The 25,000-nt window shown below is 40.0% G+C and overlaps 2 protein-coding genes across 2 annotated transcripts in view; both read left to right on the plus strand.

The window, feature by feature from the left end:
• Window positions 1–12,142, plus strand: part of cpne4b (copine IVb) — a 17,903-nt gene extending 5,761 nt beyond the window's left edge. The window contains exons 3-16 of the mRNA XM_053334105.1: window positions 1–57; window positions 2,000–2,071; window positions 2,335–2,409; window positions 2,941–3,024; window positions 3,118–3,207; window positions 5,207–5,305; window positions 5,996–6,082; window positions 6,423–6,482; window positions 6,581–6,714; window positions 6,906–6,960; window positions 7,165–7,216; window positions 7,817–7,950; window positions 8,392–8,628; window positions 12,011–12,142. The exon at window positions 1–57 is cut by the window's left edge and continues 123 nt beyond it. Coding sequence (XP_053190080.1) covers window positions 1–57; window positions 2,000–2,071; window positions 2,335–2,409; window positions 2,941–3,024; window positions 3,118–3,207; window positions 5,207–5,305; window positions 5,996–6,082; window positions 6,423–6,482; window positions 6,581–6,714; window positions 6,906–6,960; window positions 7,165–7,216; window positions 7,817–7,950; window positions 8,392–8,628; window positions 12,011–12,142 — 1,368 coding nt within the window. The remainder of the gene's footprint in view (window positions 58–1,999; window positions 2,072–2,334; window positions 2,410–2,940; window positions 3,025–3,117; window positions 3,208–5,206; window positions 5,306–5,995; window positions 6,083–6,422; window positions 6,483–6,580; window positions 6,715–6,905; window positions 6,961–7,164; window positions 7,217–7,816; window positions 7,951–8,391; window positions 8,629–12,010) is intronic.
• A 2,249-nt stretch (window positions 12,143–14,391) lies between these two features.
• Window positions 14,392–23,087, plus strand: mrpl3 (mitochondrial ribosomal protein L3). Its single transcript, XM_053333866.1, has 10 exons — window positions 14,392–14,580; window positions 16,196–16,377; window positions 16,464–16,555; window positions 17,987–18,085; window positions 20,128–20,227; window positions 20,334–20,394; window positions 20,619–20,730; window positions 21,105–21,182; window positions 21,310–21,387; window positions 22,838–23,087. Exons 1-10 carry the CDS (start codon window positions 14,507–14,509, stop codon window positions 22,985–22,987), a joined length of 1,026 nt encoding a protein of 341 aa, XP_053189841.1. The 5' UTR covers window positions 14,392–14,506; the 3' UTR covers window positions 22,988–23,087.
• The last annotated feature ends 1,913 nt before the right edge of the window (window positions 23,088–25,000 follow it).

Raw genomic sequence — 25,000 nt, forward strand, 5'->3', positions numbered from 1 at the left:
AACAACGGCCTACGTGATGCTGACTTCCTGGGGTCCATGGAATGCACCTTGGGACAGGTCAGTGTGTCTTCTGACTAGTCAGCACATTGTAGTTGTGTAAATCAGTGTCCCTTCCTAACCTTTGTTGCATACTACACTCCTTGCTATTACTGACTCACTCCACTGTATACTACTGAATAAAACATACATCCTCTAGAAGTCAGGATTAAATGATTGAATATGAAACGGCATGTTAGGCAGGTCACTGCACAAGACAAGTGGTGCCTATGAGTCAGGTTTGCAGTTCATATACAGTGCATGTGTTAGACTGAGTTCACCATTGGAACCAAGCAGATGTGTTCTTGGACGAATGAATGCATGACGAGTGCAATTATCTGCATCAGTTAGTATACATTATACATTTTACCTGCACATCACATACAGTATATGTTAAATGTATCTATGTAGAGCATGTGAGTCTGTAATGCCATGTATGAATGTAACTTGCATGCTTTGACTGGGGTATATAATTCTGTGTAAAGTTCATTGGAATTTGTTGGGATATTATACGTTTATTAGATAATGTGCACTACATTTACGGTAACAAAGCAACTTAAAGATTGGAGAGGCCAGCATTAACCATGTATTGAATCCTAATGTGATCTTTTCACTTGAGCTAGTCAGCTACCGTCACTATCTGCATATACACTGTGCTTTAGATGCCCTTGAGCCTGTAGTTAAAGCATTGAGGGTGCTTTAAAGTGTGTTTTCAAAGCATTTATATGTGCATTATGCTAATACATATGGCCTTGTTGCTGACTTAATGGTGTTGTTGCCCCTGTTTAATGATGTTGTGATCAATATTTAAAGATATGCTTCATTTATGCGTTCCACTAAGTATCTAAAAAGAATCAAGAAGAAAAAAAATTGTAATTGCAGTAGTTCTCATTAACAAATTAACAAGCTGATTTTAGGAAATACCAGTTTATGTCACAGTGAATAGATGGAAACAGAGAGAAAGCAAGCAGTTTCAAAATGTAGTGTGGTTGTTTCAACTAGAACCCACTTCTCATCATCAGAGACCCTATCAGTAACCTAAAGCTGCAGGATTTACGATTGTCGGCAGAACTGAGATTATTGACATGGAGGATGAGGATTTTGGAGGCAAGAGCCGAAGAGGTTTACTGAAATGGGATAACTCACTGCCAAAGTTTTGTCTGAGTGAGAACAACAGCATTCCAGATAAAAGAGGCGATCCACAGCTATGTTCAGAAAAAGACTGTATTACTTTATATCAGCATAGTGTTAATGCACCAGAAGCATTTTGGTAACTGCTAGCAACTGATCTGCTAAATCAGTGGAATTTTGTGCTAAGATTGTGTAAGTGTCATTTTTTGCTGTTCATTTTGGATCTTTTTTCCGTGAACAGTGGCAAGCCAAACATTGTTACCGATGTCATCACTAGGAAATATTGCCAGGGGGCAGACTTGGCACTGAGGCATTATGTCAGTGATATCAACATAAGCATGCACTCAGCATGTGAGCGATTATATAAACAACCTGCTGTTTATATTAACTTATATTCTTTTTTCCATGCTATATATTATAATTAAATATTTTAAATCTTCCAAAATCTGTATTTTTATGGTAAAACTGAATACAAAAAGGGGCTTCTGCACACAAAGACCATTTTCACATAGTCCAATGTAAGCATTCCAGTAATCAGCCCCCAATGCAAAATCCCTGTGCTCTGCAGATCACTTAATCAAATGACTCTCTGTTCCCACTGGAAATCAACACTCACTGTCTTGTCAGTTGTGTGGTTGACACCCTAGGGATCTAACTGACCTCTCTGCGTAAAAGCTTGAGCACAAGCAGCACACAAACCACCAAGCGTAGGTAGTGAGAAAGGTGACTCCACTGAGCCAAGCTAGGTACCACCAGTTTAACATTGAGTAGAAACACTAAAGTATGTGAGCTGACATTTTGTGACTCTCCGTTTCTGTTTCACTTGTCTCAGATCGTCTCACAGAGGAAACTGACCAAAGCGCTACTCAAACAGGGAAACACTGCTGGAAAGTCTTCCATAACGGTATGACAGTGTTTCCAAAGTCCCCCCCTCCCCTCCATACACACACACACACCTGTACAAAAATCATTTATACACCACCTCTTGCACTCAGACACTCTGAGGATAATTAATTTGATGATGTTGTCTGTTCAGTCTGTGCTGTACTTCATTTCCATCTCATTTTATCTTACTTAATTCCCCTGCTGTTGTCTGTGTGTGTCTCTCACTCTCTTTGTCTCCCCCTCTTCCTCTTGTCTCTTCTGCCCCCCTCCCTCCCACTAAAGGTGACAGCAGAGGAGTTGACTGGTAATGATGATTATGTTGAACTCTCCTTCAGTGCTCGTAAGCTAGACGATAAGGTTTGTACAACTGTCAGCTGGAAGTGGGCTGTTTCTCCTTGTTATTTAGAGATAAGAGTCTGCATATGTGTGCTTTCAGTCAGGTGTGGGTGCTGGTTGTGTGTATGTGAAGAAGTATGTAGGTGGAGGGGCCATGGGATTTGGTAATGAAGCAACTCACACACAATGCCCAGAAGTACAATCTGGCATTAAAGGAGGCCCGCTGAGATAGGTGCCCCCCCCCCCCCCCCCCCAATCTCACCCACCCCACCACACATACAGATAACTATATTAATTTTCAGCCTTCACATGCACGTACACATACACAGCCACGGATGACTAATCCACACAAGTTGTGCCTTAGGGTGAAAATGGAAGAAAGCAGGGGAGGTGCGGATAAATTGGAGAGGACAGGAAAGGGATGGGTGGAAGAAACAAGGAAGAACGGAAGAAAAAAGGGCTGAAATAATGATTCTGTTAGTGTATAAATGATTTATAGTGATCAAAGTGAGTTCTGAGGCATTGGCTTACACACATGTTTTCCTTCCTAAGGATTTCTTCAGCAAGTCAGACCCTTTCCTGGAGATTTTTAGAATAAACGATGATGGGACTGAGTCACTTGTACACAGAACTGAGGTAATGACATGCATACACAAACACAAATCAGATGTAGTTTACTGCAAGTATGTGATTAACAATAACTTTGATGTTTGGGTATTGTGTGTGCAGACGGTCATGAACAACCTGAGCCCAGTTTGGAAGTCCTTCAAAGTTTCCTTGAACACGCTCTGCAGTGGAGACCATGAGAGAGAGCTAAAGGTGAGTATGCAACTATAACTATTTATAGCAGGGTGTAATAAGGGCAGCATCATTTTATTTAATCTCAAACATAATCTGCAATTCTCTCAGTGTGTCAAAAGCTGGGACATAGCTCCCTTCATTATTTAAGTTCCCAAGTGAACCCTGAGGACAAACTGCACTTGACTGGCTTGCAGGTGTTTCTTTGCAAAGTGTTTAACTTTTTGTGCACTGTTTAAATGATGAAATATGTAAAACATAGGCATTGCCTAAGTGCCATCACCGGACCGAACCATGACAACAAGTCACAAAACAGCCTTAGTCACCTCCTTCCACTTCTTTCTGGTGTGGAGCTTCAAGTCATGAGTTGAGGTCAGGTCATGTGTTCTGTTTCCTGATGTCACCGTGTTATTTAATTTAATGGACGGGTGTGAAAGAGCTCAGCGGTCTTCCCTAAACTCTCACCTTTACTTGCCAGAATATTTTTATTTGTGTGCATGTGTGTGTGTGTGCATGTGTGAATATGTGTGAAAGTGGTGACTGCACATCAGCTTCTTTTCATGAATAAACATGAGCTTGTTCATTAAATATTCAGAGGTGTCTTAACTCTGCATGGCTCCTGACAGCAGGAGAAAGAGCTATCACACACTCAGACGCACATACACACACACCATTGGCTATGGTTTCCAGGGTTACCTGTCTGAAGCATCGGAGCTATAGTGAGAAATGGCAGGGCAGAGATTTCTATTCAGACCAGTGCTTCCTTTTGACCAGGCTCTTAACTGACCAATGCATAAATGCATAACCCTCCTCTGCAGCGTCTGGCTGTCTCTCTCTTTGTATTTATCCTTATCCGTTTCTCCACCTCTCTACTTTTCACTCCGTCCCCCCGTCAGTTTCGTCTCTCTCCGTCGAGCAGTTAGTATTCAGTGAATGGAACAGAGTTTTTTCATTTTTTCATTGCTCTCTTGCACAGCTCTCAGCAACTTAAGGTGGAAGCAAGCCTGCAAAAGTGAACGCGTGCTCCCTCAAACACCAACATGTCACAGACAATTCCCAAATGATAACACACATAAAAAGGGCACATACACTTCAGGGGTAGGCACTTGGTAACCTAAGTGGGTGACAGGAAATAAGGGGATTACTGCCAGTCGTTGTTTTTAATCAAGCGTTGTTGGATTGGTTGTTAGGGTGACCTCAGGCAAGGTCACAAACCTCAACAATGAAATAACTCTTGTACAGCCATTAAACCTTTGTTAAAGGTTGTGTCATTTCCGTGTATGTGTTAATGTGCATGTCTATTGATCGACTTTTTTGAACATTATTGATTGTACAAACTGTGTGGGACAGCCCAGATATTGGAGCCTTTTACAATCTTTGAAATGATAGGTTTGTTAGCCTTGGCCTGTTGACCCTCACATTTCACTGGTGATTGCAGCCATTTATCTTGTCTAGTAGCTCCGTTGAGAGAAACAAACTATTACGCTCAAGCACACAGAAACCTCCGCATGCACACACACACACACACACACACACACACACAGTAGTAGCTATCTTAGTGAGGAAATTCTTTGTCATAATGCCTTCCCTAGCCTCTAACTTGCACCTTGGCCATCGCAGCTAAATGCCAAATCCCAACCCTTACCATACACTGAACATGAAAATGTCCTCACTTTCCTGAAATGTCCTCACTTCCTAGGTATAAAAATCAAATTGGTTCTCACAATGATAGCTATACAAGCACACACACACACACACACACACACACACACACACACACACACACATCTAGCTGTCTCTTAAGCCTCATCCCTCTCAGCATCCTCAGATTAATATTTCACCGCTCCATTGCCCCCCCACTAACACCTCCTTATCAATCATTCAGCATGGCATTTCCCTGCATGCCTGTGAGTGCATGTGTGTGTGTGTGTGTGTGTGTGTGTATATACGTGCGTGCATTTAGGTGACAGTGTTGCAGCTGTGTTCTAACTGAATGAACATGTGCACTTGTCTGTTCCAGTGCACGGTTTGGGACTGGGACTCTAATGGAAAACATGACTTTATTGGGGAGTTTCAGACCACCTATAAGGAGCTGAGGACAGAGCAGGAGGGCAAGCAGGTGAGCAAATGACAGACAGACACTCAAATGCATGTAAAGTGACACCTGCACACTGTGAACCACAAAGTGATTTAGATGGACAACAGTTCAAATCCAGTGGGACCTTTGTCAGATCAAAATGTTAAAAATGTCTCCACACCCAAATACAGTATACACCAACAGGCAGCACAGCAGTACAGCAGTCCCAAAAAAGTCCTAATATAGAGACAGTAATACATCAAATATATCCAAAATATCAAAAATCATGATCCATGACACTAAGGCAAAAAACACTGAAAACATATTTCAGTAGAAAATCGTCACATTTCACACTTTATGTGATGGTCAAGAGCATGGATAGCTATCATCCAGGAGATATATGAAGTATGTTATAATGTACTTTATATCAATGTATCTCACATAGGCCACTTGCCTCTCTGAAATACCTTCAGACTACATTGGTCCTGGGTGCAAATACAGCCTTTGTGTCCTGCTGGTCTGGTTTTTAAAGCTCTCTATATTTTTCACCCATGCAAAACCATTGACCATCTAACCAAATGTGTGTTTGAATACACTGTTGAGGCGTTACCGTTTTCATCAATGCTGCTTTTCAATGGTCTTAAACCTACACGTGGTGTTCTTGCAACTACGTTCCTTCCACTCTCGTGCCACACCCACCTGCCTTACATGAACATGTGTGTTTGTGCCCAGCTCCAATGGGAGTGCATCAACCCCAAATACCAGATGAAGAAGAAGAATTACAGAAACTCTGGTGTTGTCATTCTCAACCACTGTAAGGTATAGTAACCCAGTATCAGTCTCATCCTTCTATTTTCTGCTCGTCACATTTTCAAATAGCTCATTTTGTCCAACTTACAGTCTAAAATACAAAGATATTAAATTTACAATTATATGAAACAGCACAAAAATCAGCTAATCTATAAATTTGAGATCCTGCAACCAGTATATGTTTTCAGTATATTGATTCGATGGAGTCGATTTTCTGTTTGTTTGTTTATTTCAGGCAATGGAACAATAAATAAATTGTTTCAGCACTGCTTCTGAGTGCACCACACATCCACCTGATTCCTCTTTTATCACATCCAGTGTTAAATTTATAACATATTTTCCCTGACAGATCATTAAAATGTATTCCTTCCTGGATTACATAATGGGAGGCTGTCAAATTCAGTTCACAGTAAGTCTTCTCACATATAATCTCCATGATATTTACAGCAGCGCATCATTCTCAGTCAGCACCTGCTTATGCTGTATACATGTGTGTTTCTGTCCCAGGTGGCAATAGACTTCACAGCATCCAATGGGGATCCTAGAAACAGCTGCTCCCTTCACTACATCCACCCCTACCAACCCAATGAGTACCTCAAAGCTCTGGTGGCAGTAGGGGAGATCTGCCAAGACTATGACAGGTAGAGATCGCTCCATCAATCATAATTCACCTAATGCACGACACGCATCACATTTTCCCTTTAAAGAGAAGTGTGTTTGCATACAGGTATTTTGGCATGTTTAATATGCAGAAAATTTCATACATCTTAAAACTCCTTATTTATCCTTTCATCTGAACTCTTCAGTGAGCCATATCTCTCTCTTACTCTAGTGATAAAATGTTCCCTGCATTTGGTTTTGGAGCTCTGATACCACCTGACTTCAAGGTAAGATATTTGGGATGTTTCTAGTGGCAAAGGGGAGTGGCGACTAATTTAGATTTTACATCTCTTTCGGAGGCACAGCTTGCTTTTGATCGAGATGAAAGGCAAATGCATCTGTCAACCTGTAAATTGGACTGAACATGCTGAGTGTTTGCTTTGCTGCAGCAATAAAAAAAAAAAAGCCCTGTTTCTCTGCCCCTCTTCAAGGTTTCACACGACTTTGCCGTCAACTTTGATGAGGACAATCCTGAATGTGCTGGTGAGCTACCACACAAACGAGCACAAACTTCACAGATTTCTTGACTCACAGAAACGTTCACATGTGCAGTCATACATCACAAGACACAAGACCAAAACATCTCTCCCTAGCTGTATAAGTCCAATATTTCTCCCTAAATCTGTCCCCACACTCTAGCTTTTTATCCACATGCAAATATACACAGGGGCACACACACACATTTAAGCACACATGCAGCTGGGAGATTTGTCACTATGCTGCAGGAAGTATTTCAGACTCGAAGATACAGAGAAAAACAACACTAATCTGTATGTGTGAAATGGGCTTCTGAGCTCTTCTCCCCACATAGCTGCGTCCCCGCCGTGAAGTTGTGTGTGTCATCTTGTGTTTGTGTGTGTGTGTGTGTGCGTGTGTGTGTGTGTGGACTGTAAGCAAATGCTTTCAGTGTTATTGTAAAATACCCAGTGACCTTGGAGTGCAATCACATGCGTAGAATCTGATTTATTTTAGCAAATGCTTTTGCGAGCACAAGAGCTTTGACTTGGCGAGGTTAGTGCAGCGTAGTATACATACATGAAAATGAATAAACAAGCAGAAGAAGGATTTGTATGTGTGTTGCAGGGATCCAAGGTGTGGTGGAGGCCTACCAGAATTGCCTCCCTAAGATCCAGCTGTACGGGCCCACCAACATCGCCCCAATCATCCAGAAAGTGGCCTCGTCTGCCTCCGAGGAGATGCACACGAAGGAGGCCATGGTGAGAGAGAAAATGAGAGAAATACAAAAAAAGAAACAAAATCTTGGCCATTTTGTTCCTGTTGTCGTGGCTGCCGGTGTTTGCAGTGGCACAGAAAGACACGAAAGAAAGACAAATGGCAACAAAACAGTGATGAAAACTCAGAAAGCGAGAGATCAGAGGAGGTAAAAGATGGGAAGAAAAGCAAAAGAGAGAAGTGATTGATATTAATTTAATTCCAGTCATAAATGTTTGAGCGCAAATTCCTCTCTGCTTTAATGCCTCCCACTTCTCTCTGGCTCTCTAGTGAATTAGAATGAGTTTTATTCAAATTAGTCCCTGACAAGAAGTCACTTTTAAAATATAAAATTCATCGAACATCTATACCCCCTCCTCCCTCTCTCATCAAACTTCTCCAACCCCTACAACCCTTTCCCACCCCCCTTTTAACCATCCCACCAGGAATATTTCATCCTGCTGATCCTGACAGACGGCGTTATCACCGACATGGCAGACACACGGGAGGCCATTGTGCACGCCTCCCACCTGCCCATGTCGGTCATCATCGTCGGTGTGGGCAACGCAGACTTCACAGACATGCAGATATTGGATGGGGACGACGGGATCCTGCGTTCACCCAAGGGCGAGCCCGTGCTTCGTGACATCGTGCAGTTCGTCCCCTTCAAGGACTTCAAGCATGTGGGTGGTGGTGGAAAGGAGGGGTGGCGGGCAAGGGGTAGACGTCTGGAATTTCTGGGAAATTATAGAGTTTTGATAATTATATTACAGTCAGAGAATGTGACTAATTCTCCAGAGAGGTCAGACAATATAAAGACATTAGCTACTCTATGAGAATGAAGCATATTTTTGTACTAGATTCTATTGTTGAGCTATTTTTGTCCCTTGCGTGGCCAGCATAATAACGGTGAACCAGACTGTTTTCTTAAGCTTTCTTAAATTCAATAACAACATTAAATGTTATCTAGTCATGAAACATTTACATCAGTGCCATAAAGTCTATTCAAAATACTATAGGTAGTTTCTAAATTTTCAGTACTGGTGCTAATACAACACCTGAGCTTCTGTACTGATTTCAAACAATGCTATTTTCACTTTCCTACTAGGCCATTTTCTTTTCTTTTATTCAAAACCAGGAAAATTATAATTCAGAGTGGTGATAGCAAATCAGCCCATCAGCAAAACTACTTGACCGCATGACAAAAGCTGTTAAAGTTATCACTTTTATAGTTTACTTCCAAACTTTCACACAAATCTACTGCAGATGAAAATGTAAATACAAGGCTGTAAATCCCAATAACTATGATCTTGTAATCTCTAATAATGCCTTAGCTGTGCCACTGTGCCTGCTCCAGGCTATTTGAACAATGCATGGTGCTGGAATTAATTCTAATAAACTTACCTGATGAATAACACAGATAAACCATATAATCTGCTTTATTTAATTCAAAATGCAAAACACATTAGGAATTCAAACAGTTTTAGTTCCATGGTTTTGGGTTATTTAATTATAACTGTTGTGTCTCACAAATAACATCTTTCAGTGGATGTCATAAAACAAACCAATAAATCAATTTTATTATTAAAAGAAATAAACAAACAAAATATATTGAAAATCTTTGTTTCCACTGTGGCCATACAATATTGCACCTCAATGAAACTACGGGGGGGAGGACCAGAACTTGAAGATAATTGCTGATTCCTGATTTAGCAGAAATTTATGGAGATGTGTAATTAAAGTAAACAAGAAAAAGAATCAGACCAAGCAATTTTCAAACCTCTACAGATGCTGGTATTTGATGCATCGTGCACATTTTTGGTCATTACTCGAAAGCTTTTGAGGTTCAATACTCAGCCTAATTATCAATTAGGGACACTGACTGTATTGTACAAACAGTTCCACCACTTGGGTCAGACATACCAACAAAAGCATTTAAAAAAGTTCCACCTCCACAGAAATCGATCTGCTGCTGGGTGGGCGGTTGGCTAGAATTTCTGTTTTGGGGGGTTAATGAGTGTGAGTGTGTGGGTGTAATATGCTCTGTGTGCTCGTCAAAGCACATCAGCTTTCTGCCTGCCTGCGTGCCTACTTTGACAGGGTCTGTTTGGCTCAGTCTGCTATGGTGAGTTTGGTCTTTGACAGGTTGGGAAATCAACCAATTATATCCCAACTAAACAGAAATAGGAAGGAAGGGTGAGAGGGGGCTTGACCAATGTAGGAAAGAGTAGCAACATACATCCCCAAAAGTACATGGAGACAGAGAGACGGGCAGAGTCGAGGGCTGAAGACTAAATGTGGATGGAAGGGTGAGGAAGCAGGCGACGAAAGTGGAGGGAGAGAGAGAGAGACAGTGTTTGCTGTTGGCAATGTTGGAGGGGGGTCAACGGGAGACTGGAGCTAAAGACAAAAGGGAGTGAGGGAGTGTGTGACAGAGGTGGAGAGGTGATTTTCTGCTCTGTCGTTTCTTTTCAGAAGGGATTAGGAGGACGAAGCTGCTGTGTGACAGGAAGAGTGGGGGATAACAGGTAGATAGGAGCAGAGGAGAGGGAGCAGGAGGGAGGATGGAAATCAGAGGAGTGGGGGGGGGTGGTGATAGGGGTGGGTGGGTGCACTTTGATGGTGCATTGTCTCTGGGAATAATGTGAGACGGAGTATGACAGACTCTATGACTTTGAGTAGTGTGTGTGTTTGGGCCGCATGTGTGCTGGCCTGTGTGTGAGTATTCATGGGCATAGGAAGAAGGGATTTCTTTAGTCTTTTCAAAAGGGGAGAACGGGTTTGGTAGTCACACTTTTTACTTTCCTTTGAATTCCTCATAAACCGTATACTTAATGAATTCCCTTTTAATCTTTAATGAAAGCCTAAAGTCTCAGGTAGGAATGGAGTGGTCGTATTCTCCTTCAGCTGATTCTGTTCAAAAGATTTGTGTAGTCAAATATGTCTTGTGCACTTTTGTTATTTTAATGGAGAAAAATAAAAAATGTAGACAGTCCTAAAAAATTATTTAAAATGTTTAGTTTCTCACCTAAATTCTGAAACTTTCAGTGCCAAAACCTTTTAATACCGCCCTCTAGGGACAGAGATCTGATGAATGTGACAACCAATCCTGTTCTTCCCTAGTCAGTTTAACAGTATTTCTTTCCTTAATTAGCTTAAGCAATTATGAAACTAATTTCCATTCCCAAGTATAATTATCATATCATGACTGTCATAGTGTTGTATCTGGAAAAAAATCTACTTTTTATAATGTATCAAAATATCTTCCTTGTTTTAGCTTGATAACAGGCATTCTTAATCTTTAGCCTACACACTGAAAATTGCATAGGCAGTGTTTGTGCTTATTTGTTCTTAGTTATTCATTGCATGAGTACAAGACAAAAGAAAACAAGAGTGGGGTCATACAGACACATAGAGGTACAAAAACATATTTCCCCATTTCACCAACCGAAACCAATTTATGATCTCAATGATATCTAGTGGAAATTATAAATCAAAAGTAGATAAAATAATAATAAAAGCTTTGCTGTGGCAATTAGAAAATGGCGAAAAAAACTTTATCTAGACAAGAATTGCTTCAGTTGGATCTTTTTGTTTGATAAAAAGAAGTAGATAACTGTCAAGAACTAATTCTCACACATCATACTCCCAACAAAATTGTTAAACCCTGTTACTTTTTTCACATTTTAGCAAATTTTATCAAACAAATAAATAGGTTAACTTGCATGATTGGTATGGTATACATTTTACTTTTACTTTTGCATTAAGAGTTAGCTTTTATGCATTGTTTGTAATGAATAGAAAGGATCTGATGTATTTTTCTCATGTGTCATTATGTTCAGCACATAAAACCAGAAACCAACAAAGGTATCACAGGACACAAAGGTGGGAGATGGGATGTTTTGGTGGTTGTCAGATGAGCTTGTCTTATCACATCAGTCTCACTGGTCTAGACCTATGACACCATCAGGCTCAACAGTACATTTTAGCATCCAAGAGTCACGCATGGCTGGTGATGTGTGTGTTTTGACCTCTGTATTCCTCTCTCTGTCTTTGTATTAACAGGCGTCCCCAGCTGCACTGGCTAAGAGTGTTTTGGCAGAAGTCCCTAACCAGGTGGTGGATTACTACAATGCTAAAGGCATCAAACCCAAGTGTATGTCAGACTATGAGTCCACAAGAACCTTTAGCCCCTGACAATGGACTACAATGCCCACATACACTCATATATCATATACTGTACATTTACATACTGTATAAAACATATATACATACTGTATAATACATACATGAGGAAAGCACAAGCACACACCAACATGTACACACAACATTCATATATACAGTAGTCTAGCTCAAGAGAATTAGCTCGTTCTGGTGAAAAACTACCCCATTGATGACTGTTGCATGTTTGGCCACAATGGCATCACCTGGGAAATTATTACTATCTACTGTATATCTGAAAGACGTTTATAGAAATAAGTGCAGTCTTCTGAACCAGCATGCAGACTCAGACTATAGCCCACCCAAAGAAATGACACTTCTACCTTATTTAGATAACTAGCAAGTTTGTAGACCAAAATATGTGTGAATAGGTAAGCCAAAACACGTGACTGTATAACCTAAAATGCTTAGAGTTAGCATTGCAAATGGTATTGATGGGAATGGTAATGTCCCTGTTAGTGTACTGCATAAATGCATGCATAATTCTGCTCCTGCTAATATCCAATCTCCAGTAGCTTCTTGCTAGTTACAAAATAAAGTATCTCTGTCATTCAAATGACATTCAGGGTTGTCTTGGGTGTTTTGGGTTCTTTTCTACAGATTTGTTTGAGATTTTGGAAATGAGTAACTAAATAATTGTAATAATTTCTTAATAATCTTCTTATATTGTAAAGATTTTTGGGAGGATAGCCAAGCGTGTGTGGTAGACGCTCATCTGTGAAGCTAAAAACGTTTTTTTCCTGTATTCTGCATGTTGATTATAATAAAGACATTTTGGTTTTCTCACTTTGTGTCATCTGCCGTTTGTGTGTATGTGAGTGCTTGTATTAATCATTGTGGGGACTCACCTCTTGTTTGGTGACAAAAGTATGCAGTATGCAGTATGGAGGTATAATCTAGAAATAATAAGTAGGTCGGATTAATTTACCTCAGCCTGTGACCCTCTGTATGCCACTGGATATGCAGTCTATTTGTATATAGTGACAATCACAGGTTATATCACACATCATTCTGTCTCACCCTGCCTCATTGTTGAATGAACCACCACTCCACAATACTTCAAACTGCCACACACACTTCCTTCAAACACACAAGCACTTTCATCCATAACATCTATCTTTTAATCCCTCTCTATTTCCCAAACAGACATTAAAATGCAAGAATAAATAATTTCACTAATCTCCATATCTTTAATGAGGGTGAACGAAAGTTGGGCTGTCTTGAGAGTACACTGTATACGTGCCTCACTCTCTGATAGTCAGATCAGTATTCAGTACATGCTGATATCTCTTTCCCAATCAGAGATCATCCATATCAGAAGAGTTGCACTGAGACCGAGAGAATTGTGTATAGGGACCAACTAAAAACCTTTAAATGCAAATAATACTCTAAGGTATAGAGTTTGATAGCATAAGCAGCACACTGATTCATGGGCAGAGTATGTTCTACTAATTCAGACCACTGTCAAAGAGGAGATCCAATTGTATAGGGCTTTACTTGACAATTGATACATTTAAACACATATCAAATACATCACATGTACCTGAATGGAGCATGGTGTGAGATTGCTTTTGTCAACTGCTATTTTCAAGGTCAAGAATGAAACTGATGATCACCTTTTAAACCACCAGTGCTCAGAACATCAACAACTCCATCATGATAGAAAATCTCCATCAGCTGCTGATGGTCATGTAATATGGTCAAAGTTCTTCCAGAACGGCTACTAGGTGTATAAAATCGTCATCATCTGTAAGCTTTATATTACACTCACTGGCCTCTTTATTAGGAACACCTGTGCAGTTTAATGCAATGGAAAACAGCTCTGCCTTAAATTCTACATTTATTAAGTTTAGCTATACATTTTCAGTTTTTATCAACATTGTCAAGAAGGTGATAATTCTACGTTAAGTTTATTATTGAGGTCATAGTGGGTGATGGGGGTGTATTAGGGTGCTTATATTGAATGGTATTCCTAAAATTGTGTCCACTTCATTAGCATACATGAGGGGGGCAAAATACTACGAAACACCGGAAAATGCATTGACTTCGAAAAGGTAAAATGTATGGAGGAACTGTTGTATTGAATTGAACTAGACAGCACAGGTCTACCTAATAGAAGGTGACTGTATATTATAAGTTCAGACATGTGCGGAACCTTTGCCATGAGACTGTGTGTAGCGGAATTGTTATGTTGCGTACCGGAAGTACTCAGGGTGACATTTACAACAGGAAGAAAACTAAGGCATGGCTGTGCCTATGTCCCCTTGAAGATATATTTTCTTTTATATACATGTAATATTTAAGGTTATAAATATATAAGTGTGTAGTGTAGAGTGCGCTATGGCGACGTGGAGCTGTCGGTTTCTTCTTCTGCGGGGAACTGGAGTCATTTCTCTCCGAGCAGCAGCTGAAAGGTGACCAAATGGAGCTTAAGTAGACGCTACACCGGGTTATTTTAGTCTAATATTGATATGAGATTGCGGTTTAATTTAGCTATGGTCCTGCTGTCTTTATCTGGGACTTTAAATCTGCTAAAAATGTTCGCTAACGTTATAATGTCGTCATTTAAAATGTATTAAAGTGAATAGGCTCTTGTACTTAATGACGTCGTGTTGTATGTTATAATAGTCTTCTTACACAGCATAATAACTAACGTGCCTCTAACAGTACAGCAACAAGTAAAGAATGCTTTTACAGCCATCTACACTGGGACTTCTGACTGAACAGGCTTAATATAATAAATGATAATACATTTAATCTGTACTGCACTTTTCATTCACAGTGAGTGGATGTAACTAGTCTTAATATGACCAAAGTCTCCCAGGATACAGTCTTGGTGATTCGACATTAAGCAGCAACATTTTTGCAGTTCAAATGTCGAAACACTAGAGTTGAACGTTAATTATTAACAAAAATAACAATAATAATCATCATACTCTGGTTTTGCAATTGCTATATTCATTTAAAAAAAGCTATCAGTCTTTTAAATGATTCATGAAATCTAACCCTGTAGCTATTGTTTAGTGTTTTAACTATTTATTATTCATTGTTGTCGTGGTTGTTTATGTTTGATGTCTGACTGCTGGCTGTAAACGGAATTGCCCCTCAGGGATAATATAGATACCACTGAACCCTTAATATTTGAAATTCTAACAGGACTGATCATGTTTGCATCATAATTTTCATTTTAACTCTAAAAAAAAGTAGTAAAATAAGGTTGGTGTGATTTTTGCTGGTGTTTGCACCAAACCAGTGCGTATGATTTATACTCCAGGGCATCCCTGCAGCTCCACAATACTTTATTTATACTGGTACACTGTCACATTTAATCTTTATGAAAATTTGCAGTTGCAGCAATTTGGATATTGCACTTATCCATATTGTGATTTTAATACAGTTTCAAGTAACTGTGCAGTCCTATGCAACATGTGTGAATCTTCTTGTTACTCCTAAGCAAGGACACCACTGCAGCTGTTTGACATGTAATGTGGTCAACTTAGAATCCTGAAATAACTGGACTGATGAGATCTAAAGCAACATGGTTACATTTTAGTAAGCGTGAGTCATAAAGGAAATAAATGAAGTTAGAACTGAAATTATTTGCTGATAGATGAGTTAATTGTCAGATTTAATCAAGAACAATTTGGATAATAAGAATTAAATTCTCAAATGTTGGGATTTGTTTCCCTTCTTTGTTGCATATGATTGTTAAGCAAGTATTTGATGGGGTTTTTTTTAATCCTCAATACATTGTGTATGTATTTGACTATTTTCTGACTTTTATAGACTTTTTTTTTTTTTTATAAATGCTTGTTGTCTGAGTTGTCAGATTAATCCAACAGAAAAATAACTTATGTGCAACCCTGAAATGTATATCTACATATGTGTGTACACTATGTGGTTAACCCCTTCTGCCACACAGCTATGACTATGACTGTCTATGTTTGGCCATTATTAGTGTAATTCTAGAGGAAAGTGATGATCTTGCTGGAAAATAACTGCAACCAATTGACATCTTTTCTCTTGCAGCCCTGTCCATTCACTGGGTTGTGTTAGGACAGTAAAGACCACAACATGGTTTGAAGAGCACCTCACAGAGGACAACCAGCAGTACATGAGGAAGAGCGTCGCAGAGGAATTCAGAAAACAGACTGCTGAAAAGCTCAACCCACTCAAAGATGAACCATGGCCGCGAAATGAGTGGACAGAGGGTAGGTGTCATGACTAGAGAGAATCCTTGAATCCTCCTCCTACTAACTCTCGCTTTTAAAGTCTTTTAATCTTATCTTCTTTTTAGGAAGTCGAAGAGTTGGGTTAGTAGCGGTGAAGTTGGGGATGGCTCCTGTCTGGACAAAAACAGGAGAAAGATTTCCAGTCACAATGCTGCAGGTAATGTACACACATGCTTTCTTTGTTGTATTTTAACATTGTATCACGACTGCATCAGCTGCATTACTGTGTGTTTAAATGGACTGTACTTACATACCACTCAAAGCGCTTTATATTACAACACCCATTCACACACATTCATATAATCATTCTCATTCACATACCGCAGCAACGGGAGCTATTTGGGTTAAGTGTCTTGGCCAAGTAGTCGACTGGAAGAGAGCCGAGAGCCGGGAATTGAACCGCCAATCTTCCAATTGGAGGACGACCGCTCTACCTCCTGAGCTGTGTTTATTCTTGTAATCCATAATGAAATAACCAGTGGGTCAGAAAAGCACCTAAAAAAACCTATTTCTTCCTTACAGCAATGTGTACACTGGATCTCAGTTGTATTCGGCCCACGTTTTAATCTCATACACTAATCTGTTAGATTTCAGACAGGAGATTGACTCTTCAGCTTCTTCTGTGAAACTACTTACTACCTTCCCCCAAAGAGGGTAAACTGTTTTAAAGAAAAACATGCTGAAGATAGTTTTGTTAAGAATAATGCCTCTTAGTTTGTGTCTATCTTTGTAGGATACAAGAATGAGAATGGACAGATATAAAGGTGTAATTTATTTGTTCAGTCCTTGATAGATGGTTATTGGACCGGTGTTAGGGTTTCGCTCGTCGAAGGCAAAGTTGGTTTGAAGTCCTCTCACACTGCTCCATCACGCTTCAGTCAGAGTTTGTCAGAGGGAGAGGTTTTGGCAGGCTGATTTTCAGTCAACAGAAGGGGAGAGAGAGAAAGAGAGAGAGAGAGAGTTTAGAGTGACTGGAGGGGCTGAGATGAGAGCGAGCTGAGAGAAAGCAAATGTCAGAGACACTCACTGCCAAGTGTGCGTGTGTGTGTGCATGGCTCCTGTAGAGATGTCAGTGTTAACATTTTTATGTCATGAACTTTACTTAATTTCAAAAGGCCATTCTGAAATTTCGATCCTCGTCCACTGATACACTTTGTCACACTTTTTTTCTTTTCATTTTTCCTTTGAGACAGGAACAGTCTGTACTTGATAGAAAGTAGAACATTTAACTTTTTATTTTCTCAGAGCACAGTACTCCCACCACTCTGGATTGTTGGTACATGTTTTGAAACTGAAAGTGTATCATAATGCAGGGAATAAATACAGTAGCAGTTTGATTCGTTAAGGAAAGGAGTAGAATTCAGTTCCACGGCTATCATGATGTGTCACAGGTGATTTGCAATGTATGCTGTAATGGAAAATGTGTGATTTTATCATATTGTATTTGGCCAAAATATCCTGATAGTAAAGTACCATGAATTAAACCTGTAACATGATATTAGTAAGTTTTACCACAGAGACTTTCATTGAATTGCTTTTTTTATGTTGTTGCTTCTGATTTTGAAACATCTGTGGATTTTTTTTTCAGGTTCAGGACTGCCATGTATTAAAGCACCTGTCTAAAGAAGAATATGACGGAGACACTGCTGCTCTTATTGTTGGAGGAAAAAACGTATCACCATTCCAAGTAAGAAATTGTTGTTAATGTTATTAGAAACACAAGTGAAAGGTTTTCGTCTTAATGTTGACATGTTATGGTATCTAATCTTTTAGCTTTAATTTAGTTCATTAGCAAGAGTATTACATTAGTTACCTTTTTATTTAGTAATAAACCTGTAAAGATAATTGTAGGAATTTAAATCTGTTAAACCACCAGAGACACAAGCAACGACAATTGAGCTGACGTGAAACATGTAAAAAACAACTTTGTTCTTGATATTGATTTTCAATAGGAGTGGGTATAGCAAACTCAAATGGAGACTATGTAACTTTCTAAAGTCTGTCACTGATAGTGACAACTATAGGATAACTAAACTAACTTTAGCTGAAGTACTTAGCTACTGTATCATTAGTGGGGAAGAGTCATAAAGTCATTAAATTGACTGTAAGGTCTGACACACAGCAGCATAACATACTAGTCCTGACTAATGAGTTCAGGAAACAATGTGTTAAATTGCTTAATAATTCAACTTTTCATTTGTAAGAAGAAGAATGTGTTAATTATTCTGTTAAATCTCCTTTTTTTTGTTTTTTTGAAAGAGGTGGAATAGTGTATTTTTCGGTGTATAAAAAGGAAATAGTGATGTAAAAGCAGCTGTCCCAATACAGAAATGTCATTTAATTAAGAGTGCTTATTTATTTTTTATCTTCCAATATTTATAAAAATGTCCAGCATTAGTCACCAACAGTAATTCACTCAGATGTTTAGGCTTTCAGAAAGTTTGTTTATTTGGATCAGCCGCGCTGTGTCGTGTGTTTACACAAGAGCTGAGCCATGGTAATATTTTCACATCGTGATTCTGACTCTACAAAAAAACTGCAAAATAAATAATAAAGATTATTATGACTATTTGTATAAATGTATTCAAATTACATGAATTAGAAATAGAGCTGAAACTGATGACTTTATAAACTGTTGAATGTACCGAACTACAGGATTTGATCATATTATATAAAAGTCACATAAATCATTTGTTACACCATTAATGGTTTATTTGAAACATCGCTCAGCTGTATTTTACACACCATACTGCTCACACACTCATGTTTTTGCTCATTTCAGCTGCGGCTATGTTTCACAATCATGCAAAAAAATCTAATCAGCATGACAGCTTTATGGAAATGTAACTGAATTTTGTCACTGCCATTTAGCATGGAGCTTATATCAGGCTTCCAGATGCTAAGACCTTTTATAAATACAAGTCCATAGTCAGGAAATGACAGTCTTCTATAGCGAGTATATTTCATCTAAGCTGATAAATAAATGGCTTCACAGTAGATTTCATAGCTGCTTTGTCCCACCAACAATAACAACCCCAGTTCATACTGAGAGTGTCTTTGATGCTTGTAATAAACTCCAAGGTCTCATCGTTGACCCAGACCGCTGAAAAACTAAGGTGACAGACCGCAGATTGACTCTTCAGCTTATTCTGTCAACCCACCTGCTATCTTCCACCAAAGAGGATAAACTGTTTTAAAGAAACCATGTTGAGTATAGTTGTGTTAAGAATAGTGCCTCTTAGTATGTATGAGGAGAAATTTAAACATTACATCCATCTTGTTTTTTTTTTTTAGATAAAAGAGCAAGGATGAATAGATTAAGGTGTAATTTATTCATTGAGTCTTGATAGATGCTTGTTGGGCCGGTGTCAGGGTTTCACTTGTCGAATGCAAAGTTGTTTTTGAAATCCTCTCTCACACCTCCATCACGCTTCAGTCAGAGGCAGAGTTTGTCAGAGGGAAAGGTTTTGGCAGGCTGATTTTCAGTCAACAGAAGGGGAGAGAGAGGGAGAGAAAGAGTTTAGAGTGACTGGAGGGGCTGAGATGAGAGCGAGCAGAGAGAAAGCAAATGTCAGAGACGCTCACTGCCAAGTATGCGTGCGTGTGCCTGCGTGCGTGTGTCAGTGCATGCGTGTGTAAGTGTCTCCTGTACAGTCCTAACTGCTGCTCTCAGCTCATTCTTTTTTATCAACCCATCCTTACATTTCTTTTTATCTCTCTGATTGACAGAGGTCTGAAAAACAACTGGAGATGTTCAGGAATGCAGGCGTGCCTCCAAAACAGAAAGTCACTGTCTTTAAAGTCACAGACAATGCCCTCATCAAGCCAGGTATATACACATACATTACATTTAAAGAAATACTTAGTGGACTCTAACATCTGATGCTGGCCAGAAAGACAAGTTTTTAATGTATTCTTGTTTGTTGTGTGTTCAGGCACTCCTCTCTATGCAGCACATTTCCGTCCAGGCCAATATGTGGACGTCACATCCAAATCGTAAGTTCTGGTCTGCCAGTTTTCGTGCCTCACTGGCTCTCTCTCTCTTCTTGGCTCGTGTCTCTAGATCTTGCCCTCGTTCATCTCCAGCACAACATTCTAAAGATAGAGCAGTTTCTCTTGATGTATATCATTATCCTCTGATATAATTCAACTATCTAGCTTAAATATGAAGGTGTGCACATGCATTTTCTTCATTTCCTTTTCTGTGCGTGTGTGTTTAGCATTGGTAAAGGTTTTCAAGGTGTAATGAAGAGATGGGGTTTCAAAGGTCAGCCAGCTACCCACGGCCAAACCAAAACTCATCGTAGACCAGGAGCTTCTGGACCTGGAGGAGTAAGACACACACGCACACTCACACACACACACACACACACGTTTGTCTTTACATCCTTCAGAGGCACACTTACATAATGCATTCTCTAGCCCTTAACCATAATCCATCACAGCTAAATGCCTAAACCCAGCCCTTACCCTAACTCTATAATCAAGGTAACGCTAAAACCTAAAATGTCCTCAAAACACTTGGTTTTCAGCTGAAATTGGTTTTCTCAAGGATAAAAAAGGATAAAAAGACATGCGCGCACACACACACACACACACACACACACACACACACACAGTAATATGCTCATCCATGCCAGGTACTAACACTGGGTTCCCATAATCCATTAACGTGAGCATGTGTGTTATTCATCATCTGTGTCCAGGATCCAGCCAAAGTTTTCAAAGGAAAGAAAATGCCCGGCAGAATGGGAAACACCTATATCACAGCTTTTGGACTGAAGGTACACACACTCACAAGGACACGCATTCACAGCACACAGTCGTAGTCACGAACTTGTCTGTCCTTGACTGCAATTTCAGTTCAATATTCTCTCATCAACCTCCCCACTGTCTCTCTCTCTCTTCCAGATTTGGAGGGTCAATACAACGTATAATGTGCTGTATGTTCACGGCTCTGTCCCTGGCCACAGGAACTGCTTACTGAAGGTAAAAACATACACACACTTGGAGTGAGGCATGAAGTCGAAGGTCAACCCTAGTATGCTTAGTGTTGTGACAGGGACAGGTGACCTTGCACCTGTAAAGCACAGTCACACCTGCAAGACAGTGTGATCCATCTTCATTGACACTGTGCTGGCTCAGCAGTGTGTGTATGTGTATGTGTATGCATCTGTTTGTGTGTTTTTCTGGGAGGCAACGAGAGCGTGCACTTTAATGATGTTAGTTATATCCAGAGCATCCATCTCCATACTCTGTGTGTGTGTGTGTGTGTGTGTGTGTGTGTGTGTGTGTGTGTGTGGCCTATTATTTGTTTTGCAGACAAGTGATAATGAATACTAATGTGCATTGCATTTCACCCAGCTCAGCCCTCTCTTATATGCATGCACGTGCACATACACAATACCTAGATGCACTTCAGATTATATTACACTAAAGGTTACACATGCAGGTTAATAATGTTTGCCCATTATTCTTTGGTTTTATTGTTGTGTATGGCCCTGCAAAATGAGGAGCAGTTATGTTTTACTGAAATTAAGACCAGAGCTGCTTTTAGTTATGATTTTCATCATCAGTTAATGTGAATCATTTACTGCAATGGTTTTCAAACAGGGCGGTGGAGCCCCTGGGAAACATAGATGAAACAATATAATACTACATTTTATTCATACAGCCCTTTTACTCAGAGACACTTGACATAGATAAACAAAATGGAAAAAAGAAGTTACACACAACAAGAACAACAGAGCAGAGAAGGAAAGCCACAGTGTTAAAAGTAGCAAACAAATGCATTAAAAGACAAACAGACATAGTCTGATTTAAAAGCAAATTTTCATCTCCAGTCCCTTTAATAAAAAACATTTTTTTAATTACTCTGACCATTAAAAATAAATAAAATTTGACTGAGCTTGTTTTATTGATAGATTCCTTATAATGGGGTGTATGGGTGTTGTTCTGACATTAAAACATGACAAAATATTTGAAAAAATTATATAATTTAAAAACAATTTACAATTTCTTTGCAAATAGCCATCACACATTTTCCAGAGCCAAATGTGACTTCTTCAAAATTCTTGTTTTCTTCTACCAACAGTCCAAAACCCATTCACATACAATTTAGAATGAATGAATGAAACAGAAAAGCAGTAAATCCTCACTTGAGAAGCTGGAACCACAGGCTGTCTGATATTTTTGAATAATAAATAATCAAAGTTGTTGGCGACACATTTTTTGTTTGATAAATAGTTTCAATGTCAAGACAAGTGTGTCTGCACAGCTATTACAAGATGTCCACACTGTAGTGTGTGTGTGTGTGTAAGCAAATTGTGTTCAAAATTAGTAACTCATGCACAGTCACACTGTTATTTTGGGGATTTGTTACATCAATGATGACCCTTCGCTCTCAGCATCACTTATTATGTGTGTGTGTGTGTTCCAGGTGAGGGACACAGTGTTGCCAACCAGGAGCTCCACCCTGCTCAACCCTCCTTTCCCCACCTATTTCACAGAAGAGGAAGTCGACCTTGATGAAGACCTCTACGACGATGACCTGTTTGTTCACACAGAGCCATCAATAACCCTCACCTGACCACACAATACCCACAACTACACACACACACACACACACACACACAAGTTTATACCTAAACCTGCTAACTATATCTGGATCCTGTAATAAAGTGTAATTCCTCTGAAAAGCTTGAGCCACACTTTTTATTTTCTTGTCTCTGATACAACAGCACCGAACCCGTCTGTTTGATCCAAACAGTTATTACGGTCCCTTTCTCCCGAAACCATGGTAACTGTAGGAATGATGATGTCACTAGAGGATCCCCAAGCAGAAAAAGAGAGTGGAGAAGAAAAAGACAATGAAACAAAACAAGAGCGATACGGTGGAGGAATGTGCAATATCTGTGCAGGACACAGGATAGGAGGAGGAGGGAGTGTGTGCGTGTGTGTGTTGAGGGGGGGGGGCTTACAAAGAGTTGCAGAAAGCCGAGTGAAACAGTGACGGTAATACAGAGAGAGGAGGAAAAGAGATATGCAGGTAGGGGTGGAGGAATGAATGGAGTATAATCCATGGAAGCAAATACAAAGGCCGGAAAAGAAGGGGAGAGATGATCCGGTGAAGGTGGGGAGAACGACTAAAGGGGAGAGGAAGGGATGGAGGCTGACAAAGGTTGACATTTGTGCATAAGAGGATAAATGAGGACATTAATGTTGCAGCAGGAACCACTGGGTGCTTAAGTCTGTGTGTCATTGTGTTCAGCAGTATTTAAATGAGAAATCTGCAAGCTGGGGGTCTGACAGATCCCCTCCTGCACCATGTGTCCCCACCTCAAATGAGAATCATGTCCTCCAAAGTGTTGGACTGTGTTTAGTGTAATTGTATCCTCAGAGCCTTGTATGTGATTCAATCGGTCCCTGTTCTGTATTTGCCTTGTAATTGACAGCAGGATTTTGTTTGGAACACTGACAAGCTGCAGCGATGCCTCACAGGATACCCCCAAACAACTATGGATGCACACACAATCCATGCTTTTTATCCTAATTGAAACAACACATAATAAGAATCAGAAATGCGTCACATGCAGTAGTTGACTGTTATTTAGATTTTAGATGTGAGGTGAGGGTGCAGTTTGTGGCAAATAACGTCCTGCTCCATATAACATGCCACAGCTTGTAAGTTCATGAGGCAGCAGCAGGTTCTTTGAAATGGTAATGATATCGTTTGAAAGTCCTGCTCTGTGGAGCCTGCACATCATCAGGCTCTTGTGGGGGTGGGGGTGGGCGAGAGGAGAGGAGGGGGGGGTAAAGGGGTGGGAGGAGAGTCTCTGCTTGTTAAAGCAGCAGATCTGAAAGAAAAGACAAAGTCCAGCCTCATTTCTGTAGCTGTGGTCTTGTCTGACTTTCATAAAAAAAAAAAAAACACCACACTGCATTGTTAACTCACACCAATCAGCCATCAGCCAACATCAAAACCACTTACCTACTATTGTGTAGGTCCCTCTCGGGCCACCTAAACAGCGGGCCACCTGACACATCAATGCATGGACTCCAAAATACCTCTAGTATCTGGCACCAAGACATTAGCAGCAGATACCTTAAGTTCTGTAAATTGCGAGGTTCAGACATGTTTTTCCAGCACATCCCACAGATTGTTGACCAGACTGAGTTCTGGGGAATTTGGAAGCCAAGGCAACACCTTGAACTCTTTGTCATGTTCCTCAAACCACAGCTGAACAATTTTTGCAGTGTGGAATGGTGTATTACCCTATTGAAATAGTCCACTGCCATCAGGAAATACCGTTGCCATGGAGGGGTGTACTTGTTCTGCAACATGTTTAGGTAGGTGGAATGTGTTCAAAGTAACATCCACGTGAATGCCAGGGCCCAAGGTTTCCTAGCAGAACATCACTCAGAGCATCGCACTGCCTCTGCCAGTTTGCCTTCTTTGAATAGTGTGTGGTGCCATCTCTTTCCCAGATAAACGCTGCACACGCACCTAGCAGTACATGATCTAAAAGAAAATGTGATACATCAAACCAGGTCACCTTCAGGAGCTCCATGGTTCAGTTCTGATACTCACATGCCCAAATAT

Source organism: Scomber japonicus, chromosome 15 (assembly GCF_027409825.1).
Source record: "Scomber japonicus isolate fScoJap1 chromosome 15, fScoJap1.pri, whole genome shotgun sequence".
NCBI lineage: Eukaryota > Metazoa > Chordata > Actinopteri > Scombriformes > Scombridae > Scomber > Scomber japonicus.